This window comes from Plasmodium inui, assembly GCF_000524495.1.
Source record: "Plasmodium inui San Antonio 1 unplaced genomic scaffold supercont1.6, whole genome shotgun sequence".
Classification (NCBI taxonomy): Eukaryota; Apicomplexa; class Aconoidasida; order Haemosporida; family Plasmodiidae; genus Plasmodium; species Plasmodium inui.
The window spans coordinates 343,039-355,430 of record NW_008481840.1 but is presented as its reverse complement, the minus strand read 5'-3'; the positions used below and the strand labels follow the sequence as shown (position 1 = coordinate 355,430).

Sequence of the window (12,392 nt, the reverse complement as noted above, 5' to 3'; positions counted from 1 at the left end):
GTACAACCGTTGTTTGCGTCCGTTCGCACAACAACGTTTTGCGACAGCTTCTTGCGGTAAAATTTTGCAACCAACATTTGTGACCAACATTTGTGACCAACATTTGTAGGCAACATTTGCGACCAACATTTGCAACGAGCCTTTTTAGCCAACATTTTCTCCCCCTTTAAAAACATGCCACCTCCCAACCTCGCCCTGCACACACAAGGGAACTGATACGAGAACCAGGCGCACAAATTTTTGAGAAAGAGAAGCAAAAAGAGGACTCAGCTGAACACTTGCTTGCCCCTGCACATCCTGTTTCATCGCTTTGGGGGAAAACTTCCATGAGGACTTCTTCCAACTACGTGCTTCTTTTTTGTCGCGCTGCGCGGGATGCTACATATTTTTATCCGTTTCGTGGCTGCCTCTTTCACCATTTCGCTTTGTTCTCATCGCTTTTTTTTTTCCTCCTCTTTTTTTCCCCCTCGATAGAACCTGCCTTACCAAAACGTTTTTGAATTTACCCCCTTTCAAAGTCAACCATGTATGAGCTTCCCTTAGCGAAATGGTACTTGCACGACCCCATGTTCTTGTGCCTGTACCCGCACCTTTACGCCCTTCTGTGTCACTACATGTGCATTTGCTACTTATACGCATGTCTGTCTCCTCTAGTTCGCTTTTACATAATATACAAGCAGGTTTTTATCATTGTGCGTTTCGTTGTTCTCTTTATAATGGAGTTTAACTGTGAGGTGATTTACTTCCTCTTTCTGTGAATGGGGCGGCACTGTAAATAGATCTGTCTTGCCCTAAGCTCCATGCGAATATTCGACTGAGCTGTGGTGAGGGGCTACAACCCACATACTATATATCTTTGATGGAAAAACACAGACATGGATCCTCCCTCGGAAGATACTTGCTGCTACTGCTTGGGCAGTACAGATGGAAAGCCGTATCACCACATCATGTGGAAGTCATACAAAATGTCTGTCCGATGCAAAACCGATTTGAAGAATTGCCTCTCCTGTGAAAGGAAAATAAAGGAAAAGAACCCCTCACGAAGTTACACCACCCCTTGTTGTGGATCCACATACGATAATTTATGTGACATATGTTGCCAGCTTCCCATCATCTGATGCGAGAAAACAGTGGGGGATGTCATACCAGAAATTTTGTACGTCCTAGATTTTTACATGGGGATTAGGGTTTCCCGCAATTTTATGACCTACCAGAATATTTACACCTTTAACAAGGCAAAGTTTAACGACGCGAATCATCGCTGCACGTTTGAGTATGACCACGTTGGGTGTGCGAAGAGGGGAGAGCCACTAGAGGAAGCAGACCGGGCAGAACGAGCGGAGCGAGTAGAGCGAGTACACCGCGTACAGCCAGCGCATCACAGAGACGTTGCACCACGGGGAGGGGACCCCCCGAATCGGAAAAAGGGCAAAGTCATTATAGAAGGAGACTTCAAATCGGAGCAGAACCAAAGGAGGGACATGAAAACACCCCTTCGGAAACTAACCCATTTGAGGAATTTGCCAAAAAAGAAGAAAATAAAAAAGCACGTCACACGAACAGGTGAAGAAGCACAAAGGGTGAACTTTTCGAGCCCCCCCAAAAATGACAACTCAGAAAATAACAAAGTATTAGAGGGAGATAGGGGTGGAGATCCCCTTATGTGCACTGCTAAAGGGAAGGAAGTGACTCCCACCCCGTCGCTCCCGCTACAAAGCTACCCCCTACCGAGGGGAACAACCAGCTAGACGAGACACACCAGCGAAGCAGGGAAGGAAAAAATCACCAATTGAAGAAGAAAGTGTCTTCAAAAAATTCGAGTCTATACAGGAAGGCAACGGCGTCTCTCTTGGACTACATCAAATTGCTGAGAAGTCGGACGAAGGAAAGGGGGGAAGACAGACAAGGGAGAACTCCTTCGCGCAAGAAGAGGGCAACAGTGGAGGAGGAAAAGAACAATACAATCGCCGATATGAAGAACAAGACGAGGATCTCCAGGTGCTTCTCCATTCGGATGGCCTCTAAAGCGGTTACTCAGACGACTAGCGAGACGGCTTCCCAGGCGGCTTCCCAGGCGGCTTCCCAAACGGCCGCCACAGCACCGAAATCGTACGATCTCCATTTGGTGCTTTCCTTTTCCAATCAGCCGAACGAAAAAGAAATCTTCACACGGCTTCTACATAACGAGCTGAGATATACTGATGTGCTATACCTACGGAACAAGCTCAAGCAAAATGAGGATGCAGAAAAGACCATAGCATCGTGCAACTGTGTAATCGTGTCGCAAAAAAAATTACTCCTTTTACATGAGCAGAATAAGATGATACGAAATTATGGATATAGAGATTTAAAGCTACATCAGATGTTGCCTCAAAATAATGATCACATAAAACTGGTGGAACATCTCTCGTTAGCTAATTGCTTGCCAGATATTTCATTCTGCTTTTACATGTCCCACGAGCTGATGCACACATATCTGTGGGTCTCGCATTTAGACACATCTGTGCACTTTGAAGAAATACAAAAGATTGTAAAGAAGCTGCACTCGAAATCGTTTTATGTACGGAGTGAGAACACCCGGGGGGATAAGTTCCACAAACGTTTAGGCTATCATTTGTCGCCCGAGTTGAAGGAGGCCCTGTGCGGGTTGGCGTCCGTTCATTTTATGCATCACGTGCGGGAGGTCAACGCAGAGGGGTGCGAAAATGGGCATTCCTACGATCTCGAAGGTGAAAGCATCCATGAGCGAGAATGCGAGCTGATAGACTACTACATCAGGACATGCGAGCGAGGGGGATCCCCCATGTATGGCAAAAACTACCAAGAGATAAAGAGAATTATGAAGAACTATACTCTGGTGGACATTCTGCACATCATTGGGGACATAAAGCGCGCACGCCTTTACCCGGTGGTAAGTCTGCGGTTACTGCGCCCTGTGATTTCCTCTATCCGTGCTGTAAGCTAACTCGGTGGGGTAAAAATGCGCACACAGGGAGGAGACCCCGTGTGTATTATACCTCTTACTCGCATCGTTCATATCAGTTTTTTTGGAGCCTATGTGGGGCGCCTTTTTTCCAAAAATTGAACACTGTATACACGTGAAAAAAACTTTTCATTTAACTGCCCTTTTTCACAAATCTTTAGATGGATGTCACTTCCGCCCAACGCTATGTCAACCTTTTTAATGCGCACGAAATGACCGACGAGGATTTATCCCCTTGTTCGGAAATTCCACCGAACGGAGTGTGTCCTACCTTGTTTCCATCCCCATACGACCAATTAAACCTGGTGTACACAAGAAAGAAAAAAGTAAGGACGACGGGGCATCCTCTTCGCTTAGAAGAACCGTTTCACTTAACGTGGTATGTTATAAAAGAAAGAAAAAGGGGAGACCCCCTGGTTTATGTTTATTCCACATACATAAGGTTTCAAACAAGACAACAAAAAAATGATTAAAAAGGGGACATTAAGAACATACGCCTAGGTACATGCAGCATATAGACGTCAAGCACGTGGGACACAGATACACAGGAGGGTGTGTCTGTGAGGGGGAAATTCTGCCTGGTTGGGCAATTCAAAAAGGCAGAACTGGGAGGGGAATTAAACATGTGGAGAGCTCAGCCCCGTGGGGGGAGGGGAGGCCACACCGAAACAGTTGTCAATCTGGACAACTTGACGCGTTAAGGAAAAAAAGAAGAATAAATAAATAAAAAAAAAAACAACAACACATTTAGCTAGCCAGCTAGCCAAAAAGTCCTTTTTTTTCCCTCATTTTTTTTTATCTATTTATCTTTCCTTTTAATACTTGGCCATGATATACCTTGCCCGCACAAAGGTGAACTTCTCCCCGTTATACGTGAACTCACAGCTTTCATTGGAGAAGGGAGAAAATTTGATGTAGTCGTTTACACGTATATCCATTGGCACTTTGTTATTATTGGAGTCGTAAATACCATCGCCAACTGCTACAACAAGTCCGTCTGTTGATTTTTCGTTCTTGGACTCAGGCATTATTATTAAAGAGTTGGACGCTGCGTTTGTATCTACTAATTTGATAAGGACGCGATCATAGAAGGGGGTAACATTGTCTGGTCTCACCTCCACGGATGCATCGTTGATTTTCGCCAGGATTTCTTCGTTGGATATTAGCAGGCACTCCTTGTCGTTGTACTTGAGCTGCGAACGGTGAGGAAGAAGCTTGGTTGGAGAGGAAGCAGTTCGGCTGGGAAGGAAGCGAAGTTCCGTTTGCCTCTCTCATGGGGGAGGGGCCTCCACACATGGCACACTGCTCCTCCGCAATGCCTTACTTTGGATCCATCGCTCGGGTTGAAAATCACAACGTCGCCAACCTGGATGTCTATCGGCACTCTTTCGCTGCAGGGCAAAGGGGGGAAATATATATGTAATGAGATAGGCCTCTCCAGGAGCTTACATTTTTGTGAAGGCATTAATCAGGGGAGGGGAAAAAAGGGCAGCAGTGTTTCTCATCCGTAATGGTAACTCCTTTTTGTGGATCTTTTTTCCTTTTTTTTCCTTTTTTTGTGTTTTCTTTTCTGTTCCACGTTTTTCTTCCCACAAGTGGGTAAGCGAAAAAGGGATTTAAAAAAAAAAAAAAAAAAACGGCCTTTCTTCTTTGCGCCTTTATAGTATTCTCTTTTTAAAATTCAGTTTGTTTTTAAAAATTCAGCCTATTTGCGCAGTGTCCATTTTATTTAGGTGTCCCCTCAGGTGAAACTCTCCACTTTGAGGTGTATACACACCCTCTGTTATGTGGGGTGTACCAACTGTGCCTCGTCACTAGCACGCCCCTACTCCGCACTTCTGTGGGCGGCGCTCTGTTTTTACCCATTTTTGGTGTTGACAGCTCCGGTGCCCACGCCTAGAACTTTGCCAATGTATTGGTTCTTTCGCATCTGCGGGGGAGGCAGAAGGGGGGGAGACGGCGAATCCCATAAGCGGTGAAATGGGTAGGGAGATCATCGGTTAGGGAGACGCACATCGCAGCGATACACCACCTGGGCGCCACTCCGCACCGCCTAAATTACCGTGTCACCGATGAAGACGCCGGCCTCCGTTGTATCGTACGCCTCATCCTTCTCTATCAAAACGAACTCATTCAGAGGAGTCAAGGGCCCCCGTATAATCTTATTCTCCAGTTTGTACTCTGAAAAGAAGGGGGGGAAATTTTACGGTAGTGGTAAACCAGGGCTAATGCGATGTTCCGGTCGCACCGAAGTTACATGCACCCGCTATACACACATGTGCTTGGTGTCACATGTTTTCATTGTGTGCTCCACAACATGCATAGGACGAAAACGCATCTTTAGGACGGTCCAGAAAAAAATGACGAACCTGTGGCCCGCAGCCTCTGAGAAGAACTCCGCTGCAGTTGCGTCGGGTTGCTCGTGAGGAAATTCTGAAATGGGGAAGTGGCGAAGGTGAAAAAGAAAAAAAATGAAGTTGCGACGAAGTGAATGGGAAGCGAACGGAGAATAGGGCCGAATGGCAACTCCGTTCTAGGCGCGGGGAGGCTCACCAAATTACTGCTCATAGCAACCCTCTTCGCCACAGCCGCCGTCAGGGAGACGGCAAAAAGGGATGCCAGCACAGAGAGCTTCATCTTGAGAAGGCCTGCCTGGGGCTACGCCCACATAAATGTATAAGCTGCGTGTGTTCCTTGCGCGGCTTCGAGAGCTTCTACGGATTGTGTGGCCCGTATGCCCTGCACAACGGGTGGAAGAGCAGCTCGCTTTGCTGTTAACCCGGTGAGGGAAAGAAACGCACTTTGAAACGGAAACTTTGGAATAGGCACCGCCGAATAGGCACTAATGCGACGCTCCAAATTTTTTTCTTTCTTATATAACGTCCCTCTCACGGCAAGTATTTCCTAATACATGTGTAGGAACTCCGTTTTACGGCTAAGATTAACAAATGTTACACGCACGCGGCTGAAAAAATCTGCAATCAGGGTGTTCACAGGAGGTTTATGCGTTATCGCGTCGTCAATGCTTTTCTCAGATGCGTATGCTCAAGTGGCTCGTACAACTGCTTTGCGGCGCAGAACTTTTTTTGCAAAACTCTGAGGGGCATGTGCGAGTCCCCGGGTATGCAACTCTCACTGCCACACAGAGCGAGACTCCGTCTCCTGGCAAAAAAAAAAAAAAAAAAAAAAAAGGCCTTCCTACCGTGCCTTACCCATGTATTCATCCACAAAATGTGGCACCAGCAGTGCATATTCCTTGCGCGAGCTGAGGCATACCCCTGATTGCATATTGCGCACACGGCTATGCAGTCTGTTAACTAGCCCCTTCCCGGCGAAGACGTCCTCTTCGAGTTGCTTTCGGCGCGAAAGGAAAAAAAAAAAAAATGCAACTCAACGGAACGGAAAAACGAGAAAAATGCTGACGTAAAAAATACTCACATAAAAAATGCTGACATGGAAAATGCTCGTTCACATAAAAAGTTCTGGTATAGAGAGGCCCAAATCAGGAACTCAAAATTCGTGCGAAAACATCGCAGCGTAAATACCAGAAACGGTGAAGCGAAAAAACCACGGAGGTTACCAACTGCTCGCGAAGAAGGGTGTCGGTGGGAATGCCTTGTCGACAGCTGCGATCACTTCTACGGCTGAGATAACTTCTACAACTGCCCCAGGTGTAGGGTTATATCCCCCCTCCCCCCGATGCGCATTGCTGAGGCACCCTCGGAACTCATTGTTTATGCTCAGGCGCGGGGCAAGAGGCAGCGTGTACATCGCGGAGAGACGCGGCGAAGTGGCAACCCTGATGCAGCGGCGGGGAGGCACCCGAGGCGACAAGGCCAAGTTCACCCCGAGTTTTGTAAATAGGGGAGTAATGGAAGGAGCACTCAGCACCGACGTAACCTTCGAGGGGGTCTCGGAAAATCCCAACATCGTGGAGGAGGAACACAAGGTGCTGTCCTACTGGAAGAGCATCGACGCGTTTAATACGTCAAACAGGTTAGCGGAAGGTAGAAAGCCGTTTATATTTTATGATGGTCCTCCCTTTGCCACGGGGCTCCCACATTATGGGCACCTCCTAGCAGGCATCATAAAAGACTGCGTGACGAGATACAACTACCAGTGCGGGTTCTCCGTGGAGAGGAAGTTCGGATGGGACTGTCACGGGCTGCCCATCGAATACGAAATTGAGAAAGAAAATAACATAAACAAGAAGGAAGATATCCTAAAAATGGGCATCGATGTATATAACGAAAAATGTAGAAGCATTGTGCTGAAGTACTCCAACGAGTGGGTCAAGACGGTGGAGAGGATAGGAAGATGGATTGATTTTAAGAACGACTACAAGACTATGGATACCACCTTTATGGAGAGTGTGTGGTGGGTTTTCAGTGAACTGTACAAGAGAAATTATGTGTATAAGTCTTTCAAGGTGATGCCTTACTCATGCAAATGTAACACGCCAATTTCGAACTTCGAGCTTAACCTTAATTATAAGGATACCCCCGACCCAAGCATTATCGTCAGCTTTGTCCTTTTGTCTGACTTTCCGGCCGTGGAGGAGCCGAAGCAGCGGTTGGGGGAGAAGTTCGCTGTGCTGTACACTCAGAAGAGGGAGGACTGCCAGGTGAAAGCGACGGAGCAGGTACTAGGGCCGAGTCCACCAGGTGTAGAAGCAGAATCCGCAGTAACCTCCGCATCCGGAGGTGTCTCCCCCTCGCAGAGCGAAATCCTCGCGTGGACCACCACCCCCTGGACGCTGCCCTCCAACTTGGCGCTCTGCGTGAATGAGGCTTTCACTTACCTGCGCCTCCATCACGTGAAAAGCAACCGAGTGGTGATCGTGGCGGAATGCAGACTGGAGTGGGTGCTAAAAGAGCTGAAATGGAATGTAGAAGAACTGCGACTGATGAACCGCTTCACGGGGAAGTACCTGAAGGGGTTGCGATATAAGCCCCTTTTCAGCCAATTCTACGACAAGCACGATTTTAAAGAGAGGGCATATAGAATCCTCGGAGACGACTTCGTGACAGACGATGCGGGGACAGGCATAGTGCACTGCGCACCGACGTATGGAGAGGACGATTTTAGAGTGTGCAAAAGTAATGGAGTGATCGACCCGGAGAAGTCCATTTTCATTGATCCGATCGATGCAAATGGATACTTCACTAGCGAAGTGGAGATGGTGCAGAATCTGTATATCAAAGATGCAGATAATGTGATAAAGAGATACTTAAAGAATGAAAACCGACTTCTCAGCAACAACACCATTGTTCATTCTTACCCTTTCTGCTGGAGAAGCGACACCCCGTTGATCTACAGAGCCATCCCAGCATGGTTCATCCGAGTGAGCAACTCGACAAAGGAGCTCGTAAAAAATAACGAGACAACTTATTGGATCCCTTACCACATTAAGGAGAAAAAGTTCCACAATTGGATTACCGATGCGAAGGATTGGTGTATCAGTCGGAACCGATACTGGGGGACCCCCATCCCTATATGGGCAGATGAAAAAATGGAGTCTGTCGTCTGCGTGGAAAGTATAGCTCATTTGGAAGAGCTCAGCGGAGTGAAAAATATAAGCGATTTACACAGACACTTTATTGATAACATCGAAATTGAGAATCCTAAGGGGAAGGATTACCCCAAACTGAAACGCATTTCAGAAGTGTTCGATTGCTGGTTTGAGAGTGGCTCCATGCCTTATGCTAAGGTACATTACCCATTTAGCACAGAAAGGGAAAACTTCAACAAAATTTTTCCAGCGGATTTTATCGCGGAAGGGTTAGACCAAACAAGAGGATGGTTTTACACTCTCCTTGTCATTAGCACGTTGTTATTTGATAAGGCTCCTTTTAAGAATCTAATCTGTAATGGCCTGGTGCTCGCTTCAGATGGAAAGAAAATGAGTAAACGGCTGAAAAACTATCCTGACCCTATGTACATTTTGGATAAATATGGAGCAGACAGTTTGAGACTTTATCTCATTAACTCCGTCGCTGTGCGAGCTGAAAATTTGAAATTTCAAGAAAAGGGAGTAAACGAAGTGGTTAAGAGTTTCATCCTCCCATTCTATCACAGCTTTCGATTCTTCTCACAGGAGGTCACTCGATATGAATGTCTGAATAAGAAACCGTTCTGCTTCAACGAGGAATGCCTCTACAAAAATGAAAACATCATGGATAGATGGATCTTCTCTTGTGTCCAAAAATTGACCAAACTGGTGCACGTCGAAATGAAGGCATACAAATTGTACAATGTGCTTCCAAAGCTGTTGCAGTTTATCGAAAATTTGACCAACTGGTACATACGACTTAATCGGGATCGAATGAGGGGTACCCTGGGGGAGGAGAACTGCCTCCAGTCCCTCTGCACCACGTACAAGACGTTGTACCGATTCACCGTCCTCATGGCCCCCTTCACGCCCTTCATTACGGAGTACATATATATGCAGCTGCGAAGGGTGCGCAGGGGAGCGGCGAGGAGTGAGGCGATGGGCAAAGCAGCATCTGGGAGTGACCCGGCCGAGACTGCGCCGCCTGACCAAAGCGTGCACTTCCTCATGCTGCCGCAAGTCGACGAGAACTACTCCATTGACGACGAAATCATCGAGCTGATCGAAAAAATGAAGACGGTCATCCTCCTGGGAAGAGTCCTCCGGGAGAGGAGAAAGGTTGCCAGCAAAAAGCCACTAAAGAGCATTACCGTTCTGCATCCCACGAAGGATTACTTCGAAAAATTTGACCAAATAATGCACTACATAAAGGAAGAGCTAAACGTTCTGCAGGTGTCCTGTTCTGATGACACCAGCTGCATTGACTTCACTGCCGTGCCGAATTACAAAACGCTGGGAAGTAAATTAGGAGCGAATTTGAAGACGGTACAGAATAAGATAAAAAATATGGATGCCAAATCGATTAGGCAATACCAGATCGAAGGGAAGATAACCTTAGACGGAGTGACCCTGGAGGGGGATGACATCATTATACAGATGAAGCCAACATTCCAAGACAAAGACACAGACATGATAAGTAACGAATCTGTGACGATCCTCATCGATTTCAGCACAGACCAACAGTTAGAAAACAAGGCCAATGCAAGAGAGTTGTGCAACCATGTACAGAAGATGAGAAAGAACCTTTCCCTAAATCAGAACTCTCCTGTTAAAATGCACGTATACATTGCAGACGAAACGCTCCGCAGCAACATGGTGAGTGAGATGGCATACATTAGGAAGTGCCTGCGCCGCGAGCTGAACGTGCTGCCTTCCCAGGCCGACTACGAGGGCCTCGCGGACAAGATGCACGACGAGGAGATCCTGCTGGCCGGCTGCCCCGTCCGCCTCGTCTTCGCCCAGGTTTAGCAGATTAGCGGTTAGAGGCGAAGCGGCTGCGAAGCGTACCAACTGTTTCCCCGCTAAACCGCCTCGCCGCTAACCGCTTCGTCGCGGCTTCCCCCCCGTAAGAACATAATTAACTCAACGACTGGTTCGTTTCATTCCAAAGGGAAATTCAAATGGGTTTATTTTGTTCATTTTTTTTTTCCGTTCGGCTGCTGTGTTCTTCACCACTGAGGGGTGATAAAACTTGGGGGTGTGATGGAGCACACGGAGGGGGGATCCATAGGAGGAAAAAAAAGGAGAAAAAAAAGAAGCAAAACAGCGAAAAAAAAGAAGCAAAATAGAGAAAAAAAAGAAGCAAAATAGAGAAAAAAAAGAAGCAAAATAGAGAAAAAAAAGAAGCAAAATAGAGAAAAAAAAGTAGCAAAATAGAGAAAAAAAAAAGTAACAAAGTAGAGAAAGGAAAAGATAGCCACCGACCAGCCCGATAACTTTGCGACCTCATGGGGCCTCCCCGCGGTGAGGCCCTTTTCCCCATCAGGGGTGGGGTGGAGGATCGCTCAGGGAAGAAGCTTCTCATTCATGTTGGCCTGCACACGCGCGTGCGAGACGGTTGACTGGTGAGGCAGCTGGGGTAGGCAATTATATACCCATTGGGAAGGGTAAAAAAAAAAAAAAAAAAGGAAAAATTAGACAACCATAGGGAGGAGATACAAAGATTGGGGATAGGACATATGCCGTGTCCGTCTGGCCGGTGGAGGGTACTGTACTGTGCCGCTCGTCAGAGCAACACATCGCACGGCTTCTTTGCACACCACTTCTCAACTAAATCATGGTCTGAATGATGGAAGACTTGTACTTAAAATTGTCCTCAATGTTGGCGTCCTCGATGCTGTTGAGTTTGAAGACCTTCTCAATTAAGCTCAGCTCGATGGCAGTGGTGTCCATGCCACAGAAGGCAGACCAGTCGTTCGCGACCAGGCCAGCCCCGATGAGGTCACTGCCTCTGTTAACCGTGCCAGTAATTAAAGGGATCTGTAAAAGTTCTGAGAGTTCTTCAATCTCTTGGGAGGATGTCATGGCATGTATGAGTCCCCCATTGTTCGTAAAATAGGAGTATGTCCCTACGAGTAAGTTACCCGCGATAGAAGTACGAAACACTTCTATGTCGAGAACGTCTTGGATTATCTCCTCCGTTTCTCTGTCTATATCTGTGTGAATTAACCCTACGTAATCATTCGCAGTTATGCAATTGCCTAATGCTGAAAGGCGCTCCTCGATTCTTTTTATTTTAACATTTTCTGGTAAAGCGTTTCTTAAGTGGAGGAGCTCCTGGTCTGTACATATGCTAGACACGAGTAACCCCTTCCTGTTTCCCACGCAGACTCTTCCAATCACTTTGGTCCCTCCGATGGTGGTATACACGAGGGGAATGTGCTGAGACAACTCCGATTCGAAGACACTGGAGAAGTTTTCTGATCCTCCCATGGCGATCAGCGCGTAGGAGTTTGTCAGCCTGGAGAACACGCCAACCTCGTTGGAGTTTTCGAACTGAACTCTGATGGCCATCGTGAGGGGAAGGGGCAAAGAGGAGTGGCGAAGGGGAGCGGCAAAGAGGAGTGGCGAAGAGAAGCGGCAAAGAGGAGTAGCAAGCAGAGTAACTTATGTCTTGGTTCACTGCTCAAATAGTCTCTCTACACTGACACGCGCGTTTGTCTTCTTCTTCTCCTTCTTCCTCCTCCTCGAGCGCAAGTGCCAATCCGCTTGTTCTTCCCCTCCTCCCCCTTGTGCTTGTATGTCCCTCGGAGTAACACCTATCCCAATTCGTTATCCAAAAAAAGAGAGAGAAAAGTAGAGTCACACGTGTTGGTACGCACAAGTTAGGGATTGCCAACTGGGGCCACCACCTCTTTTTGTTAATTAAAAATTGGTGCTACTTTGCACGTGGTACGTGGCTAGCTCTGCAAAAAAAGGAGGAAAAAAAAAAAAAAAAATGGGACAAAATGAATAACCGCCACGTCGTGAATGCCACTCCTAGAGGTACAATCCACGAAGGGGCATACAACGTGGACA

The 12,392-nt window shown here is 47.0% G+C and overlaps 5 protein-coding genes across 5 annotated transcripts; 3 read left to right on the top strand and 2 right to left on the bottom strand.

The window, feature by feature from the left end:
* Positions 1–875: 875 nt before the first annotated feature.
* C922_01828 (hypothetical protein) lies at positions 876–1,118 on the top strand (the record flags this gene model as incomplete). Its single annotated transcript, XM_008817431.1, has 1 exon — positions 876–1,118. The coding sequence occupies one exon, from the start codon at positions 876–878 to the stop codon at positions 1,116–1,118; it is 243 nt and encodes an 80-aa protein (XP_008815653.1).
* A 57-nt stretch (positions 1,119–1,175) lies between these two features.
* On the top strand, positions 1,176–2,965 carry C922_01827 (hypothetical protein; the record flags this gene model as incomplete). Its single annotated transcript, XM_008817430.1, has 2 exons — positions 1,176–1,685; positions 1,718–2,965. The coding sequence occupies 2 exons, from the start codon at positions 1,176–1,178 to the stop codon at positions 2,963–2,965; spliced, it is 1,758 nt and encodes a 585-aa protein (XP_008815652.1).
* Positions 2,966–3,798: 833 nt separating this feature from the next.
* On the bottom strand, positions 3,799–5,620 carry C922_01826 (hypothetical protein; the record flags this gene model as incomplete). Its single annotated transcript, XM_008817429.1, has 6 exons — positions 3,799–4,176; positions 4,308–4,374; positions 4,846–4,913; positions 5,046–5,164; positions 5,353–5,416; positions 5,537–5,620. 6 exons carry the CDS (start codon positions 5,618–5,620, stop codon positions 3,799–3,801), a joined length of 780 nt encoding a protein of 259 aa, XP_008815651.1.
* An 808-nt stretch (positions 5,621–6,428) lies between these two features.
* On the top strand, positions 6,429–10,343 carry C922_01825 (isoleucyl-tRNA synthetase; the record flags this gene model as incomplete). Its single annotated transcript, XM_008817428.1, has 2 exons — positions 6,429–6,520; positions 6,728–10,343. The coding sequence occupies 2 exons, from the start codon at positions 6,429–6,431 to the stop codon at positions 10,341–10,343; spliced, it is 3,708 nt and encodes a 1,235-aa protein (XP_008815650.1).
* An 801-nt stretch (positions 10,344–11,144) lies between these two features.
* Positions 11,145–11,888, bottom strand: C922_01824 (translation initiation factor eIF-6; the record flags this gene model as incomplete). The annotated part of the gene is made up of 1 exon (XM_008817427.1): positions 11,145–11,888. One exon carries the CDS (start codon positions 11,886–11,888, stop codon positions 11,145–11,147), a length of 744 nt encoding a protein of 247 aa, XP_008815649.1.
* Between the last annotated feature and the right edge of the window lie 504 nt (positions 11,889–12,392).